Genomic DNA, 20358 nt, shown 5'->3' on the forward strand with positions numbered 1-20358 from the left:
TCAGGCCTACTGCATAATTTAAAGTCTGACTACCACTGTGAATTGGTCATGACAAATGATTTTCAAGACAACGTCTGATTTGATCTGTCAGGGCAAGTCACCATAGGACCTCAGAAGCTCTTTAACCTTTTCAACATACACAGACAATCTCCAAAACACTTGTCTCAAAGTAAAACGCTTCTTTGTTCAAAGTTTAGATTTCAGAAATAAACTATGAAAACAAAAGGTCTTCACCGACACCTCCTTCCACAAGTTTTTTAACTCTTCAGGCAAAGTTTTTCTTGTTGCACAGAAGAACAACTTGGCTTTAATTCAGAACCTCTTACTAATACACCAACACTATGCAGAATTACCAAACTTGTGAACTAGGCTAAAATTACAGAGCCTGCATTATCAACAATCTCCACTTCAAAAAAAAAAAACAAAAAAAAACAACTCCTCCAGGGACACTGTTCTTCAGCTGACTCTGCACTTCAACTGCCCAGTGGAGAAGGAAAGAGAGAAAATCTCCACGCTTCACCTTCAACCACAGATTTATATTCACTTCTTTCAAAAGGGCTGAAAAAATAACCTTCAACATTTCGAGACGGCCGAAAAACTAGCCCTTAGCTCTTTCCACGAGCCCAAGGATTAGTCTTTACCTCTTTAAACGGGACTAAAGGTTAGCAATTAAAAGTGTTAGTCTGAGATGATATCCAACGAAGGAGTTGCCATAGCAACAGTAAGAGTGATTCACAGAGCGTGTCAGGCTGTGAAATAAATTTCACACCTCAGTGCACCACGGGCTCGACTGTGAGATTTTGTTTGTGTGTGTGTGTGTGTGCATGTGCGTGCATGTTAGCAACTAAAATAAAACTGTATTTGTTTGTGTTGTACCACAGTGCTATATACAGTATGTGAGTCTTTGGTACAAACCAGCGATGACTGTGTGAGGATGCTTTCTTAGTTGTGAGTTTTGCTGCATTTGATCTGTTTGTTCTGTGCAGGTTTCTGCCTTTGCATCTTATTATCTTAACACACCTCAACATGTATTTTATGTTTGTTTTTTTCCATTTCATGCAAACATGAAATTAAAATCTAGCAAGGTGAAGTTTTTTTCTTTTTTCAACCTCAATATGTTTGGTTTTGTTAGGAAACACTCTCAAAGCAGATTTTAGATCAAAGAGCGCTCCACTTTTTTTCCCTCCTCTCTCCCTCTCCTCTGCTACCTTCTTTCCATCGGTCTCACACTGGCGCACTGCTCATTAGCTTTCTGTCAGTCTTGGTTTCTGCCCCCCCCCCCCTTTCTCTTTCTCCTGCGCTGCCATGCAGTTTTCCTTCAATCCCTCCTTCATTGTGTGTGAATTTAACAAAAGATTCTTCAGGGATCTCCTCCCCTCTCATCACCCTCTCCTTCACTCAGGCCATTTCCCCGCTTCTTCAGAGCCATTCTCACTTTCTCTCCTTCTTTCTCGCCTTTCCTTCTCTCTCTTATCTCTCCCCGTCTGTCCCCCTTTTTTTTTTTACCCATTTTGTGAGAATGTTTTCTTGTAAGGAATGAAAGTACCCACCTCCCACATTCCTGCAAAACACACACATACATCCACACATTAACAGGAATCGTGACTGCTGTACCCATACAAGCCACAGCAAGAGAGAGAGAGAGAGAGAGAGAGAGAGAGAGAGAGAGAGAGAGAGAGAGAGAGCAAAAATACAGCAGCGCAGAGGACTATCGACTTCTTGGTGATTACACACACATGTACACACACTGGTATCTGCACACATAAGGATTGAACAACACTCACACAACACAGAAAAGACAATATGAACACAATCGCACATTACCGTCTCCACACAGCCCTGAGCATGGAGCAGGTGAGAGAAACAAAAGTGGAAATGAGAGGAAGACGAAGGGAGAGGCAGAAGTGAGAAGAAGAGATGGTGTGAAGAGAAGCAGGTGATGCTGAGTGAGAAGGAACTCGATTCCCTCTTTCGAACAGGGCTGCTTCGTGAGTTCAGCTTCACTTCTTTTGAAGGGAAGTCAAATCCTCCCATCTGTCCCCCAAACACACTCACTGATCCTTCTTTAATACCTCCTTCTGTTAGAGGAAAACACCCGGGACATTGTCGACTTTTTGTGTGTGCCGGTGTGTGTGTGTCTATCGTTAGACGTGGACCTTAAAAACCTGGCACATATACAGCAGAGTATATAGCCTTTGTTTACGTCCTGAGTTGAGCTTGTCTATCGTTAAGCTTGTAGCATTAAAACCTGAGCTGATTTGGGGAGAGATCAAAAGATCCTTTAAATACTTTGGTCTGATAACATTTTCCAGGCATCATCTTTTCTCAGGGAAACAGTAAATGCAATGCATCGTGCAAATCCCTTTATTTCAAAGGGACATCTATTTTACCCAGTGACTGCACAAAGCTATTTCAATGGCAAATGAATTCAAACTAGCACAGAATTCAGGCTGTAACTAACTAAAAAGCACAAAATTGGAAGGTTCTCGAATCCAGCTATTTTATCAAAGGGGCTGTTCAAGAAATACCGACAGTTTGAATACCTGCATGGTGAAAATGATGCAAATAGCAAAGAAGGAAGGACACTTCTTGGCAACAGTGACAATCACATAATAGAATGTGATGACCAAGTGTCTGATAAAATAAGTATAATCTTCAACTTGTTGAATGCCACCAAGCCAAAGACCCCCGCACACATTACTTAATGCCAAATCCAAACCATCAGCTAAACACTTCACTGGTAGCTTAGTGACGGCAACCTTTCAGTGGAATATTCACCTGAGTTTCTGGTAAAAAGTCCAGTATTGGTTCAGTATACATTTGCATTACTGTTAGTTGTACTTAGTCATCTCTAGCTGCTTCCATTAAAATGATTCACACAATCTGGCCTTTTCCACTACTGCTCAACTTTGAATTACAACTCATTTAGTGGCGCGCCGAACGCGGCAGTGAGGACATCATGAGTAATTCTTCCACATTCAGAGCTCGGGAGTCACCTACGTTCGTCGATAGTGGTGTTCTCTTGTCTTAGTGTGTCAAGGTCAAGCATGGCTAATGGCCAAAACATCATCATTGTCACACTGACACACTGGTGTTTAGAGCTGCAGCCAGCAGCTGAAGGGTACTCGACGTCGTGTAAGTCAACTGATGGGCTGCGGGGATGAAGTGAGTGGAAATGTAAAGTGCCGCTATTATCGACTTCACTGTCATGGAGAAGTCACTTACACATAAACTCCTGTTGCAGCAGAGCATTCAAAGCTTCATAGGTGTGTAGAGATTTGGGCTGCACAATTAATCGAATATTAATCTTGATCACAATTTTAGCCACCCACAATTAAATCATCAAATCAAGTGCTTTCTAAACTATTAGCCAGCCACTAGGGGGCAATTGAGATGTCATGCAATGTCACACAATCTCAATATTGATCAAATATAATCATGATCATCATTTTGGCTATATGTGTGCAGCCCTAGTTTGCATAAACTGAAAGAAGTCAACCAGACAGTGGAAGTTGCTGGGTGTTTCATCAGGTAAAAGGTGTGTAACACTCATTCTAAACTATAACACACAAAACTGGGAGCAAGATCTTGGTTCTTTTGGTCTGACCAGGCTCAGATCAATGCACTGAACCAAATATCAAAGATGTGAATGTGACTGGAGCTGAGAGCTAATGAAGCCATCTTAGGCCTGTGTAAGACAAACACAGGCCCTTCACAGTACAACTGTCTCACCAATAAACCATCATACAGTAATATGTAAAGGGCAAAACAGTGAGGCTAGCAGAGGAACCACTGTACTACAGTAGGTGAGGATTAAGGTTGAAGGTTGAATGTTTTCCCATGATCACACTCCAGGAAAACATCCTTTTCCCTTGGAACCAGGATCTCTGACCATAAATAAACTTATAACAGAACTGCATATAATTATTGTGTAATACATGGATATTTCTCTTTTTTTGTCATAATTCTTATATTTGTCAGATTGTGGTCATATTTATGGTAAAATCCCAATCCCTATATTATTTTCATATTGGAAAAAAACATGATACCAACCATCTTTTGTTTTTTCAGCATTTTCCTTTTACTAGTTTTGATTTGTCCGACTGATCGCATGGGAAGGATGGATCTCGATCTCTTTAGTGTAATCTGGGGTTAGCAGTGTGGGGAGTGAAAAGGGGAAAAAAATTGGTATTTGAAGGTTGCACTTCAGTGTTTAGCTTTGAGAGGTTTGGAGAAAGATTTATAGAGAGTTTTCTGTATACAAACACCCAGAGACACAAGTGGGTTTATGCTAAAAATCCCAGGATCCCGTTGCTGTTTATCATGAAAAATGGAATTGATATTGGTGAGAATTCCCAGCAAATACCAGGCTCTCAGTCTACTAAACATTCAGCCCTAGTGAGGATACACAGATTTTAACGATACCTCTGTGAGTGCTTGGTGAACGAAACTGGCAGTCTGAGGGGACACCTCCCAAGGTGACTTCTCCTCCACCATGATGGCGTCCAGCGTGGCCTTCTCAAGGATGACATCAAAGGACGTACCAGGGAAGCAGAGCTGGCGCACGTCCATCTGATGCCAGGTCATACCCGGGCAGTCGCTGTATCTGGCGGTCATTGTGCTGATGCACACTGAGGAGTAATCTATGTTGGTGATGGAGTGGTAGCCGGCGCTGTACATGTCACCGCTCATACTGCTGTTTCCACAACCTGAAGGGAGGAGACGGAGACAACGGTGAACCCGGGGCATGTTGGGAGAGGAAAGCACAGACAAGGGGCGGGAAGGAGGAAACAGGAGAGGAAGAAAAGAGAGAGGGGAGACTGAATCCAATATGTCTGATGACTCAAATCCACAATGTGTTTTTCAGAATGAGTAAACGATCATGACAGCGACAGCATATGATTAAACAGCTAGCTGCTATCATGACAACAAAGACCGCTGTGGCTGGGACCACCCCCTGTCATTGATGAGACTGAGACATGCACACATGCACACACACACACACACACACACACACACACACACACACACACACACACACACACAGAGTGTCTACTTGATCAATCTGCTGTTCAATCGCCAGCAAGCAGAGATGGAAACCTCCCACTCCAGAGGACCATATGGGGCTCACAGAAAAGTGCATCTAGTGGGTGTGGGGATGTGGGGCAGCCTATTCTGACATGATTTCAGACTCCAAACAAATTGTCACTAGCAACATGGTTTCAACTTGTAGCTCGTCTCTAGGTGACAGACGGATGAAAGCAGAGGAGATATATATATATATATATATATATATATATATATATATATATATATATATACACACACACACACACACAGATATAAAGGAGACTGAAGAAAAGTGAAGATAACCTCTCATGAAGCAGGACAAGATGAAAATAATCCACTGAATGCAGCATCTCACCTTTTGGATCAGATGACTCATAGATCGTGTAGATGGAGGAGGAGGAGGAGGAGTGGGTGGAGAAGACAGGCAAAAGAAAAGAGGGAAAGATAGGAGTGGGAGGAAGCCTAGGAGTTAGGGAGGCATACAAACTTGCTTGATACACATATTTGGTTCAGTAGAGGTTCTTGTGTGTTCGCCTGCAAAATGGTCATATAATCGTGTATGTGTGTGTGTGTGCGTGTGTGTGTGTGAGGGTGTCAGTATATCTGTGTTTATGGGTAGCCGCCTGGGAAAGGGGGGAGAAAGTGTGATAGGTGGGGCTGTGACTTCCGGCAGCACGTTGGCATTGACACCTCTGTTGCAAACGTGTGGCTGGCGCTTGTTATCACCTTACAGCTCCTACTAATTACCAGCCTGCAAAAGCTCCATGTATGTGTGCTTTAGTGTGTGTGTGCGTGTGTGTGTGTGTGTGAGACTGATTCAGTTAGCAGCCTCAACAACACATTTGTAACCTATTTAGATGAGTGTGTGTCGCTGTAGAAATCTCATGTTGTACAATCGCAGCAGGCTTTCAGTGACACATACAGACATACGTGGACAAGTGAAAGGCAGCAGATGTGAGATAAAAACTGATGAAAACAGAATTAAAATGATGAGGAGAAGGAAAAAAAAGCAGCCACAGATACATTAAAACATTGTACAGCGTGAAAACTCTGTTCCCACAGTGATATCGGAGTGCAAATGCATGCAAAAGTATGTGTGTGTGTGTTTGTGTGTGTTTGTGTGTATTTTAGACTTGAGCCATGCCGTCCCCTGATGGCTCTCCCGGTGACGTTGGCTTCAAAACAAGAGAGGAAATATGTCAGTGCCTCTTGTCACTCTTAAATAGTTGAACGCTTTCTTTATGGACGGCTGGAATATGAGAGAATGTGTTGGAGTTGAATTACACAGGCTCAACAGGTTATTTTAGATGACTTTAATCTTACTCTGCGTGTGCCAATAGCAAGGCAACGACTTTGGAAAATATGGAGGAAAGGCAACCTGACAAACAAGATATGAGTTACAGGAAAATTCCTTCCACTCAAATATAGGTCAGAAACATCATAAAAAATCCTCCTTCATGGGAACAAAGATGATCATTTAGCAACCACCGTCCAGTTTCAAGTCAAAATGAGGGTCTGTGGCCTCGGTATATGCCCACATTTGGTGCTCCGCAGAGTGGGTTAAATCGGCCCTGCGCCCTCCTCTCAGATCCCCAGGCACGCCAGACATTGTTTCCAAAGGGTTCTCCCCGCTGACACAGCTATGTGTGTGTTTTCTTTTTCCATGCGCTCGACTCTGAGGAAGGGGTGTCACATGACAGCTCATTCCTAGGGGTTGTCACGACAATTATAGTTGCCAGGCTGTCACCAAGGGCACTCCTCTCATTTTAGTTCTGTGACATCAGCTGGTGCCCCCCGCAACCTATGACCTTTATACACGCACACAAATGCTCACCAACCTGCCTGCACGCACGCACGCACACACACACACACACACACAGCCAAAGAGGAGCTCTAACAGGGTGTACAGTGCATATATCAATCTGTTTGTTTGTGAGTAGATCCCAGAGTGTATGTACTGTGTGTGTTTGTGTGACAAAGGTTTATTCAGGATACCAGGCCAGACTGGAGCCTGGACTCACAGCACATCCTAACGGGATCATCCAGAGCGGCAGACTAAAGTTAGAGGTGTCATATCACCTCATTCTGAGTGTATGCATGTGTGATGGAAAATTTGAGTCCTTGTCTTAAAAAGTATCATACCACTCATAACAAATCTGCAAAAACAAACTGTGGTGAACATCCGTCATCTGTTTGAGACATGTGTAAACTGTTTCTTAGTCATGTTTGCCTCTCTGTGTCTATTTATACAGCAAATTCTGCGCAAACAAGATCTTTTAAAACTGGAGAAGAAGCGGACCGGCTGCTGGGTCAGAACGATGTCCAAACATGGAGGTGGTTCCTTCCGGCAGAGTCAGAAATGCTCTGTCCTACAGTGGTATCAGATTGCATGTCTGACCTGACAAAGCCTTTGATATTCACGAAAGGAAAAAGCTTAACATGTGACTCTCAAAGCTGTGGAGACACACCACGGGGAAGGAAACCTCTGAGCTAATCCACTGGAATAACACAGTGTTTCTCTCCTGCTCAGACAGGGCCGGCTCACTGAACATGAGGAAAAGGGCCACACAACAGCATTTTCCTGAATGACAAAATTTCTCCACCTAAACTGGAGGGCTGGGATTGTTCTTAATGCAATCCACAAAGCCCATGTCATAAAAAGATCACAACAGATGGTTTTACAAATAGCAGAACTCCTAAGAGAAAAATCTGAGTTTTAAAACTTTAATGGACACCTGCTGATATTTTGTGATTTTCCACAAAGAATAACACAAGCTGACTGCCTGACTACCGTGGGTGCTCACCTCATTTCACCTTATTTGCAGCACAAGTATATGGGATATTGTTACAGCAGAGTGTGCACAAACCCAAACTATTCTTTAATGATTACATAAAATGTTCACTAAAGCTTTCTTACACCTAGAAAGTGCTGCTCTGTCAGAACATCTGGATTTCCATTTATACTTTGTTCAAAAATGGCGTCCAGAATAATGCAATCACATCGTATTTCCGTCTACAGCTTCAGCCCCTCCCACAGCAAACATGTCAGCTAAGATGTAAGGTTCTTTTATAGTAATTTCAATAGTTTAAAGTTCACTCTTACTCAACACAAACCATTTGAGATTTGACCTTTGAGCTATCGGATGACCTCCCTCCACAAAAACAGTGACTCTCTAGAGTCCATCTATGGTCAGAAGGGGTGGTGGGTGGGGAACCCCTGCCAGTGAGCCAGCAGTGTAAAATATCAAAGCTGCTATCTCTGAGGTGAGCCGAGCGCAGCAGTGGAAACTCCATGATGTCAGAGGCATGCAGGGTATTCATTCGCATCCCAGATTGGTTTAGACACATTATGGATGGGGCCAGCACTGATGAAAGGTGATGTCCACATGCGCTTGAGCAACAACACTGAGGGCCCCCCCCCCTCCCAACACTTAGCAGGCTTTTGGGCTAGCCCGGGGTAAACTGATGCCATGGCGACACTTCACAAAGTTCAGCTGCATCTACTGTTAATGTCAACGGGTGAAAAGTGCCCAGTTTTTGTGTGTGATTCTCTAAGTACATGCACATTCATCATGTGGCTGCATGTCAGTGTACTCTGCTGACGAATGCATGCATGTGGTATGTTACCCATCAAAACAAAAACCAGACACCTGCATGTTCAGCAAGTGTAAACTGCTTTAAATAAAAATGGACATTGTATTCACAGATGTTGGAGCTAATGTTGATGCAGCTTTGTGCACAACGTGTGGTCAACTTTGACGGTGAGTGGTCGTGTCAGATCACAAGAAGCCTGCACGTGTGTCTGCGCTTGTGTGGGCGCACCCAGGACGATGATGAAAGTAGACGGTGTCCCACTGGGTCTTGTTTTAACCAATTATCTCTTGTTATCTTCCCTCTAAGTTATGGTCCACTGTTATCTGATTAATTAGGCAGAAATGTTTATATGACAAGTTTTTGTGGACATTTACACACATTCGTGGCCTTTAAGTAGTTTGACCTGTATAAATGCTTAAGATGGGTTTATGCTGAAAACTAAGTAGCTTGAAAAGCACTCTGTTGCACTCCTTTGTTTACCAAAGCAGAGATGGAGGAATGAAAAGAAAGGTTGAGAAATGGGCATGTTTGTTTGTTTGAAGCATACCAGCCCCTTTATTGATCTGTCTTAACATTTTTAGCTGAGTTTCTCACAATTTTCTAGAGAGTTGTGCTGACTGGCAGAGCCTTACAGCTTGTTTCGGCCTCACGCTGAGACAGAGGACAGAGAATATTCAGGAAGGAAGGGGGAGGGAATGAGGAAGATTAACACACTGGAAGAGGGAGGGATCCACAGGCAGTAATAAAAGGGGCAAAGGAAGAATCTTTTCTGACAAAACTACTAGAGCAAGATAAGAGAGAGAAAGGTGGAGATGAAGGTGAAAAGGACAGAGGAGGTATAACCAAAGGAGAAAAAGGAAAAGAGATGAATGACTGGGTGAACTAACCAGCCTCGTCTCCATGGAGCTAAGCATCTCGCAAAAGATACACACCAAATCCTCTCTCCTGTTCTAAATGTCTTTATATCACATTGTGTACATACATGACATGACAAAACTAGCAACTATTTACAGTGATGAAGGGATATTTAAATACACAATTGGCTCCGTAGTTAATTGTGTGTGCATGTTGTCTCTCTCACATCATCTCTGCATCTTCACTACATATGGCCATTCTTTATTTTCCTGTTTTTCAAGCAGTTTCAGATGCTCCGGAGAAGTTGCATCAGCAGCGGGGCCAGATGAAATTCTCTCAAAAAGCTCGGCTTTTCCGGCAAGTTCTCCTCAGAAGTCTCTTCTTCCCTCCACTCACAAAAGCAACCTCAGTTGCATAACCGAGTATGCGAGATAATTAGCGACTGAATAATTAAGCGTGTGCCCGTGACAGTGTGACTGTTTGATGGAGTGTGAGCCTGTGTGTGTGTGTGTGTGTGTGTGTGTGTGTGAGCAAGAGAGAGTGATGGAGGACTTTTGGAAGGACTCCATTGTATGAATCTGCCTCTCTGTAGTGGCATGCAGCCTAAAGCTTCTCTCAGATCCAAAACACCAACAGGCACCAGGAATGGGGGCTTAGTAAATGGCAGCAAGGAGAGGGAGCCATCTTTTCTCTCTTTTTTTAGCCAGAACTAAGTTACTGAAAGCCACCCACTACTCTCTTTATATTACTATTTACGCTTTGTTACCTCCCCTGCCAGAATTTATACAATACCACAAGATAAGCTATTGTTGCATGTGAAGTTTTTGAAAATTGGACACCTGAGAGATTTACGCCTCACCCCCGATCAGCTCGGGAAAAAACAAACAAACAAACATTGTGGAAGCTACAGCACCACAGTCTACATTTAAAGCCCTCTCTGTCCTTAGTGGGGGGGTTTTCAAACAACAGCCAAGAAAACCTACTATGCTGTGGTGAAAGTCTGGAGATCAAGACCAATGGATAGAGGACGCACATGAAGCTGTCAGACAAAGTGGGCGAGCTAGGAGCGAAGTGAAGAGAGAGAGAGAGAGAGAGAGACAGACAGACAGAGAGAGAGAGCGTGTAGTAGAGAACCTGAATGCTGCAATTTGACCTGTCCTCACTGTGGAACTGAAGAACCAATAGAGGTGCGCACACGCACACGCACACGCACACACACACACACACACACACACACACACACACACAGACAGACACACACACACACACACACACACACACACACACACACACACACAGCATGAGTCAGGTGTGTCACTGCAGATCAGGTCCTTGTAAAGGATGATGTTGTGACCAGAGACAACGACAACAACAACAACAAATGATCCTTCTTTGAAACAATAAATGAGATCACTGCTTATACCGCACGTCTACTAGCTATTGTGTCCACATCTGTCTCTCTCCTACTTTTCTTCCCACTGAAGTAGCTGCACAAAACTCTCATTGGATCCATCAACGCCCCACACAGCATATCAAAGTACACTCATCATCACATCATGGCGTCCTCTGTCACAAATACACATGGAGGAGAAATTGAATTTCTACTGACTCGACTAGTTGGATGAGCAACATTCTTCCACAAAGACGTGGTGTTTTGGTGATGGCAGCTGAGGACAGCTGCTCTAAAACATCCCATAGGTGTTCAACAGAGTTCTGATCTGGTGACAGCAAATACCACACCACACCACACCACCAGGAGATGCCAGTTCTGGGAGTATTTTACTCTAAACCTGCAGTGGCCATTTTTTAGCCACAGTAGCAGTATGACTCTAGGAATGTCAGTGTACAGTGTGTTGGTCAGTCAGTTAATCCACATTGCTCCACTTTCACTGAAATATCTCAACAACTACTGGATACTTTGGTGTGAAATTGTGAACAGACATTTACACACTGGATAGGATCCCCCTGACTTTGGTGATTTGAGAGTTAACACTGGTGTTGCTGTCCACCGCTGGAGACAGCTCTCGGCAAGTAAAGGAATAAAGTTTGATGTTGAACTTGTTTCTTCTAGACTGGTGACTAAACAGCTGTTAATGCTAACGATGACTATGTAGCAATAGCAAAACTTACAAATAGCACCTTTAAGTTATGGTCATTAGTTTTCATGATTTCAACCTTGTTTCTGAGAAATCCTCTGTTTTCCATAGGTTTGATATGAAAGAGGCAGCAAATTCAAAACATTTCATCACTGCAGCTAAATTCATTTAAAGTGCAGATTATATCAGCATTTCCTAAACTTTTAAAAAATACACTGGGTTTTTTTTTTTTTTTTTACACAAACTTGGAACGTTTTAATCAAAGAACCACATATTTTCCAACATAGTTGCCCATTGTTGATACTAATGATTCAACCAGGAAAGTTTTATGCACATCCTAGCCTGGATTGTGCTCTATTCAATATCCTCCCTTTATTTATGCAGGTTTTTTCTTCTACTGTGCAGACTAACACAGAACCTGAAGCACATCACCAAGGTACGTGACACTTTTCATTGTTACATGGAAAATCCCCAGCACTGTCGTCACATCACAGGCTCTGATCACAGTTGTCCACAATAGGCTACAGCACTGTGTATCCCAACTGTATCATAAATCTAACACAATGGGGCGTTCACATTGTGTGTGTAAACTGGTATTTCCCCACAAGAGCAAACCCAATACCAGGTCTCTCAATGGAAAAATCCATATTGTCACAGCCTTTGTCAGGTCATACAACCTACACGAGTTATGCTGAACTGGAGAAGCTTGTCCAGGGCTGTTTGCTTGCACATTTGTGTTAACAGCTGTGTCTGTCAACAGCTTTCCCCTCTCTCTCCCCTTGATATTCATTATAGCCACCTTTAGTCAGTTGCTGAAGCATCAATATTTATTTTTCCATGAGGGTGTTCTAGAAAGAAAGCAGGTGCCCGTGTGTGTGTGTGTGTCTGTGTGTGTGTGTGCGTGTGAGTGTGTGTAACCACACTCCCCCTGTACTGTTTGTTCTCTTTGACTGGCAGTGTTTTAATCTGTCTGTCAGTCAGTGGTGTAGCAGCAGAAAGGAAGGTCATGATTCAGCAAGAAACCCTGAGTGTGTGAAAGTACGTGTGTACAATCAGATTCACAGGAATCGTTTCTCTGGCCCCTATAATCTGGGATTAATCCCCCTCACCTGTACTGTGACTATGTACACACACATAACAGTAGACAGAAACACCCGCAGCAGAGTTACAGACATACTGTATGTAGATGAAGTTAGGAAAAAAAAAAAGCAGCTCTCTTTTGTTTCACTTCATTAACAGCCCTCACTTCTGTATGAAGCTATAAGATGCAAGACTCAGAAAAATCACTGTCACTGTCAGGTTCCTTCTTATAACTGCATGCAATGAGGATTCAGTGCAGATTGCCTCAGCAAAAAAACACAGCACGGTGTAACAGTAAAGATTCGGCAAAGTCACAGAGATAACAACTTGGTTGGTACAGAGACGAGCTGACAAAGATACTTCAGAGATTTCATGAGAATTAGCAAAAAAAAAAAAGTTAGATGTGACAATGACATTTTACTGCAGGAGAAAGTGTGGGTTTCATCAGCCATTTCTTCTACATTTGTGTGTGAGGTAAGATTAAAATGAGGCCAAAACTTGGAGAAATATCTGTGTCCCAGTGAGTGTAATGTTGTCGGATAGTCTGACACATGCTGTGAACAAGAACGCAAACACACAAATAAATACACACACAGAGACACGCGCAGACACACACACGTTGTTGTGTCGAGGGGGGAAGAGAAAGTAACAGCAGTATAAGCATTTTCAATTAGCCACCTACCAAGACCACGTCTGTGACAGAATGAAACGGCCGAAAAAGCACAGGTATTCTGAAGTTTTAAACCCAAACACACACACACACACACACACAAAACACACATGCACAGAGGCTCAAACTTGACTAGTTCATTTTCTGCCTGGTTGGCAGGCGAGTTTGTCAGTTCAAGGTGCCTGTGTCTATATGTAAATGGCTCTGTTGCCTGACCTTGGTGTGATTATGCAGAATGGATCAGGTTTTACAGATGAGGGCTGGCCCAGTGTGGGAGCTTTATGGCTGACCAAGCATATTGATCCCTGCAGGAGGAAATAGCATGTCTCTCTGCAGTGTCATTGTGTCATAGTCTGATCTGGGTCTCAATAAAGGGGTGCTGCGGGAAATTCAGGGCTCCCGAGCTCACTCAGGGCGCTGAAACTAAATCATTCAGTATCATTTAGTTTGCTTAGGCATCAAGCATAATCACACATATACAAAGGACATAAGAACCGGACAAATGCCAGGAGTTTAGTTTTGTGTTTTGATGATTGATGATTCAGATTTAAGTGTAATTATAGTGTGTCCAAAATAATTCTCACATTCTACACTTTGTGATAGGGCGAAGGTCATAGGCAGGAAAAACACATGCACTGGAAATGCATTTGCTGCATTACAATATAAACTGGATGCTTGGAGGTTGTTTTTTTTGAGTGACAGAAGTCTCTGGTTCATTCAGTCAGCAGCCCCTCCTCGGCTCCTCCTCCTCGAAATGAGTTAAGCCATTAACCCATATCCAAACCTAAAACTGTCCTTTCAGACGTGGGCCACACTGCACCCATGCATGACACAATCGCTGTCTGTGTAAGGGTCCAGGGCTCTTGGCAAATACCAAACTTTGATGGGGAGGTCAGTCAGTTTCCAGCGTCGAGCACATTAACATTTAACTGTGGGAAACTTTTCAAGCTAAAATTTAAACTGCCAACTCCATTAAACATCACCTTTCTCATTAATATGGTGTGGCAGTGCATAAACTAAGTCGTTAAATGACATTCATTGATAGACCATAAACATCTGTGCCAGCTAGTTAAACGATAAACCTGCTGTATGCCTCTGTATTAAATGGTGCAGGTGTTGACAATTTATGGTGCAACAAAAAACCACTTGTAACATTTATCATAATGCATGTCTACATACACCAGGTGTAACTAGGACTTTGCAACACAACGGTAGCCTTGTGTAGATTCCACATTGCCCTACCATAGTCAAATATAGGCTTAGAGTCGCATCAGTCCCTTCAAAGTTGCAGACTTTCCAACAGGTGCTCCAAAATAGTTACTGTAGTTTGTACTGATATGACAGTGTGGTCTGCAGTCTGCATTTGGTCCACTAGCGAGCAGCTGACAGCAGTGAAGTTGCTAATGAAGAGTGAGTCAGCCTCTGAGAGAGGCTGGTGGATAAAGAAGGTGATTAATGCTGCATGCTTCATCCTCTTCCTCTGGACGGCTGCTACATGCAATATGCCAATGCCTCATCGCTACTCTCCATCTCTCTGTGACAGACACATACACACACTTTGATTCATCTAGTCTTCCAGCTGCTTGTCTGATACCTCGTAAGGAAACTGTTGTTTGTCATTGATTCAGTTCCATCTACAGTCATCTGCATACAACCGTTACATAGTAGAGGATGGGTAAAGGGAGGTCGTGCTGCAAGCAATTGCTGCACTAGGGAAGGAGGGACTGGACTGCACTACATGAGATACACACACTGAAACACACACACGATAGTCTGTTCTCACTGAATCATGACCACTTCCTGTTTTGGCAGGAACTACATGTTCTTCGTCCATGAGAAAAGCAAGAAACAAGAAGTGGAGGAGGTGAGAAGGAGGACATGAGGAGAAGTCAAACTGTGTTTGTGTGTGTGTCCCAACAGGCTCCGTCTAAACACCATCCAATCTCCAACTTTTGATAAGAAAAAAGAGAAAAATCTGTGACCTTTCACTGCAACTACTTCAGACAGACCAACACTTATGTCACTCACCCAGCCAAGAGGAAGTACTTATATGGTCATGGGAACAGGAACCAAAAGAGGAGCTGTGAATGTCACAGTAGTAATATCTGTGATGCTCTGAGGCTGGATGCAGCGTGAGGACGGCTGCTGAAACTCTGAACAGCTCTTTCTAGGCTGCAGGGGCTTGAGAGAGAGGTATGAATGACATTCAATTTGGTGGAAATGGGAAAGCGAGGGATGTGAATGGCTGGCGCTATGAATAAGGATAAGAGCGGAGGAATTTAGTGGGTGGGGTAGAGAGTGAAAGGGAAGAGATGCGGAAGAGGAGCAGGCCGAGATGGATGAGTGTGAAAGGGAGTAATTGGCAAGTGCGACGATAAAGAGGAGCGAGGAGAGGCTGGAAGTGAGTGGGTGGTATGACGTATTCAGAGTCTTTCTCTAACTCTCTCCCCTCTCTCCTGCTTTCTCTATTAGGCATCTCTGCTGCAGCATCAACTCCAACTGCATACTTGATGAGAGAGCCAGCACAGGTCCCAAGTCTCAACACACACACACACACACACACACACACACACACACACTCTGTTTGATGAGGCAGTGCCAGGCTAAGCGCTGAGTCTGGCACCAGTCCTGAACCCACTGCTACCCCTGCCTGACTCTCTCTCTCTCTCTCTCTCTCTCTCTCTCTCTCTGTCACACACACAAGCTTGTGTTGAGACATCTGAGACAGCAGGTTATGAGAGGGGTTCCACTGGTTTTCAGCACTGTTTCCAGGGCCTGAAAAATGTGTTCACTGTAGATATATTTAATGAATCTAGAGACACCAAACCCCCAAAAATAACAAGTAACAGACATCTAAATTGTGCACGTGCACACTTTAATAACAAAGAAAACACAGTGTCACACCTATGAATTATAAGAGTTTATGGATTAATAAAGTTTCATAAACGATGCTGAAACTGTTCCCATCTTTTCTGCCCATGGACACTACTTACTAATTTGGGGAATATACTATATCTGTTGCATCAACTGCTCTTATACACACTAGCTAGAGAACCAAATAAGCAGTGAGTCTACAGCCATGCTAGCAGCTTTGTGAGTTTGCACTTACTCACAGCTTGAGTTAAATAATAATGCCAGCGTTTTAATAATGGAAATGCTAAAGATTATGATCTTTGGTAGGTACAATGCGTACCACATTCAATATTTATGTTCAGTGTGTTAGCATGCTAACATTTGCTAATTAGCACTACACAAGTAAAATATTTACCTCTGCAAGTATTTGGTCCTAAATGAAAGTATTAGATAAATTAAAAAGGTCAACCTGCTGCGGGTGCTAAATGAAAAGTCAGAGGATCACCAGCCAGTAGGGTTCATTCTCCTGGGACCATGAACGCTGGTGCAAAATGTCAGGCGGGCCGTACAAATACACAACAAATATTCAAGCAGGATTTTTCATTTGAAGGGAAAGGAAGTCTCTGACCATTGTCGCGCGTGCGCGTGCGCACACACACACACACACACACACACACACACACACACACACACACACACACACACACACACACACACACACACACACACACACACACACACAGGGGATAGTGCATCTGTAGATTAAACAGATTTACTTTATAATAACCTAAGCAGAGCATAGCAGCAGCCCCTCCCCTTTTGCCCTCAACATTAATACAAAAATTTTACGTACATATACAGATACATACGTATAACAATAATAAAAGTAACACTGGGCACACAACAGCAAAATCACTGTTACTTCATGAATAGCTGAGCAGCCTTGACATAAAATTATCTCTCTGCTGTCAAATGGTCATTCATGAATATGTACACAAAGACTAAGGGCTGCCAGGGCCAAAGGCTGTCTAGCAGTCAGTGACAATCAGATTCAAAGATAAGTAGTAAACTGAGCCAGCTGGTGTGATCACAGGGTGATGTCATGCTGCTGTGTCCCTGCGCGGAGGTTAACACGCTTGGAGTCCTCTGATGACATGGACCTCATTTCCTGGCCCAGGAGGCTGATCTATGACAAAGCTCACACCTCTCCAGGGACGGTCTCAGGTTTAGGTTCAGACTGCAGGCGATACAGTTACAATGGCAACAGGGAGTGTGTCCTCAAAGGAATGCAGGCTTCTTTATGTGACGTACAGGTCAATGATGTAGAAGAGAAAATTACAAACTCTGTGGAACATAAAGCATATATCATATTTTGATGAAATTGAAATTTATCATTCAAGTGGATCAAAGTACTTTCCCAAAGAACTGTATTGTTCTAAGTATTAATTCAACATTTTATACATCTTGTATAATTCATGCTTCATTAAGGGGTGACATTAGATTCCACTTTTACATAAACGAGAGTGTAAACTACCTGATGTGGCTTATATATTGAGTGGTGTAAATTGTATCAATTTACTGTAAGGCTGCCAAAAAAAACCCACACATTTAAGCTACAGTTTACCAGGAGGGTCAAATAAAAGTGAAAGCTACAGTTGGTTAAGTGTTGAACAGTGAACCTAATTTATTATTCCTCCCACTATGAACCTTTCCAGTAGAAATGAGTGACAGATAATTGGTGACACAGAGCAACGTCCTCCTATATTGGGAACAGCACAATACTGAACTACTGAGTCAGAATTTGTCAGTTTGATGGTTGTCACCCTGTGAGCCCTACATGTGTGGACTAAATGCAACTAAATGAGTGATATAACAAGTGAGACGGTAGAACACAAAAATACTAGCATGTAAGTTTATTTATGTTATGGAACGTATTAGCCTGATAACCACACTTGTCTGTTGCTACTGTAAGGGGAGGGGGCTATTTTATTGTTGTTTTAACTTAACCAATCAGTAGCAAGTGACATAATCGATCCAGCAAATGTAATTTACAGTCGACAGGAGCCATGGTATTGATTACTTTGAGGAGTTGTGTGTCAATTTAAGAGTGTTATTCTCATCCACGCTTGTCGTTTTTCTCTCGTATCTAGTTTGCTGTGTGGGAAAATGACATCCCTATTCTAAACCTGCCTACTAACCTCTGATTGATCGATTCTTTCTTCAACCGGGGGAAAACAGTGAGCCTCACAATATAAGATCTATTTGAATTGTTCAACAAATTTGAGATTAATTTACAGGTCTGGAACATACAGCAAGCAGACTTTAAAAAGGCTCCTAAATATCGCTGACAAGGTGACACCGGGAGAAAATGTTTGAGGCCTGGAGTGGCCAAAGGAGGTAGGAGGATGCTAAGTCACATTAGCCGTAATCATTTTACTCATTACTCAAGAGTAACATCCATGTTCTACAGAGCTTCCCCATCTCTCCTTATGTACTTATAGTAATACAACTGGAGCACAAAATCATCTGGGAAAATTCCCAAATCCCCCCCCCCCCCTTCAATCTCATTCCTGTCACCCCTCATCCCCATTGAGCTATTGCTGGGAAATGCATTAGGAACAAGATTAAGACCTTAAAAAATGGCCACAGTGGGAAGAGAGTAAGGCAGACTGAGAGGGGGCAGTTCTCAGAAAGATGGGAGAATATAATGCTTGGCGAGGGTAAAGTCTGCTGCCAAAATGTGGTTACATCATCGCAGGTCAGCGAGGCAAAGTGTAATCATGATAGAGATGAGATGATGAGGGGATGAGAGAGGGAGGAGGAAAAAGGGGGAGGAGAGGATGGGCAGACCAGATGTCAACTCCTGAAGATGAAAATGAGCTCGGCCGGCAGCAGTAACGGCTACTCGCTTTCAAAAACATACTATGAGAGGGGGTAAAAGAAAGAGAGAACACCTAAGTAAGAAAATGAAACAAAAGTAAGTTTAGTGTATTTACCACAAAACATGCAGTTACACAGAAACAACAACAGATCAGCTCAGAAATTGCTAGAAAAAAAAAAAAAAAGAGACCCAGACTGTGTCGTGTCAAGCCTCAATTGCTCAGACAGATGAAAACATCAGGCTTCTCAGTAGAGCAGCAGGATATCTTCCTCCTCTCCTCCACCCCCTTCTCTTCCTTACTTCCACCGTTCCTCCTTCTACCTCTCTCTAATGTATATTATGTAACCGGAGCTACAGACTTCAGATGAGAGGAGGGTGCAGGGGATAAAGAGCAAAAAGACAGTGTGCCAATGGTAGAAACAGAAAGACAGATACATGTACACAGGCATAGAAACAGACCTGAAGAGGAGCCTCTTAATAAAAACAGAGGCAGCAATAGAGAGTGAAAAGGAGAAAGAGAGTGTGTTCGGAGAAAGAGTAAAAAAACTGTTTAAGGAAAAGAAGTGAGTGAGGCAAAGAGAGAAGATGACTCACTGATAATTTAAAGAAGAAAGGAAGAAAGACATGCAAAGCAAAATAAGCAGACTGAATTGGAGAAGAAATGGGAGGAAGAAATAGAATAAAGAAAAAATAAGAAAAACATTTTAAAACGAGAGATGACGTGGTGGATGTGTCAGTGGTTTAAAAATGTCACTGTGCACAGCACAAAAACCAGAGAGACTCTCAGATTCTCTCATCATCAAATAGTCATGGACTGAGCGCTCATCAACTTTCACACAGCTTCATAAGCAGCATACTGTGACAGGAACCGCATTTATCAGCCAAGCATAATGCACAGCACAGCAGGCGAATGGGACTCGGGCTCTTTAAAGTAAGAGCTCTGTCTTGTTACAGGGACTGTGGAAACCTCCTCTGCAGGGACACGAGTGCGGACACACAGCCAACCGACAGTGTGTGACAGGATGCGTCGTAACACAGCACTCTCAGCCCGGTTCGGGTTTGTGTGTGATGGGTGACATAGTTTAAATATGTCTAGTGAGAGAGTGTGTGTGTGTGAGTGTGTGTGTGTGTGTGTATGTGTGTGTTGATTTAATCTGCATGGGAACACAAGGTCTGGAAAGACTCCCAACAGTAGGATTTGTGAAAATCTGCAGCTCAACTCTCTCTTTTCTCCCAATCTTTCTTCCTTCCTTCCTGTC

The 20358-nt window shown here is 43.0% G+C and overlaps 1 protein-coding gene across 2 annotated transcripts in view; it reads right to left on the bottom strand.

The window, feature by feature from the left end:
- The window catches only part of ece2a (endothelin converting enzyme 2a), a 73745-nt gene that overhangs the window by 32808 nt on the left and 20579 nt on the right, over positions 1-20358 (bottom strand). For both annotated transcript variants that reach the window (XM_071491922.1, XM_071491923.1), the window contains exon 3: positions 4426-4709. In XM_071491922.1, the coding sequence (XP_071348023.1) occupies positions 4426-4709 (284 nt within the window). The remainder of the gene's footprint in view (positions 1-4425; positions 4710-20358) is intronic.

This window comes from Trachinotus anak, unplaced genomic scaffold (genome assembly GCF_046630095.1).
Source record: "Trachinotus anak isolate AG129_WGS33_773 ecotype Australia unplaced genomic scaffold, CSIRO_AGI_Tana_v1 ptg000012l, whole genome shotgun sequence".
In the NCBI taxonomy this organism is placed as follows: domain Eukaryota; kingdom Metazoa; phylum Chordata; class Actinopteri; order Carangiformes; family Carangidae; genus Trachinotus; species Trachinotus anak.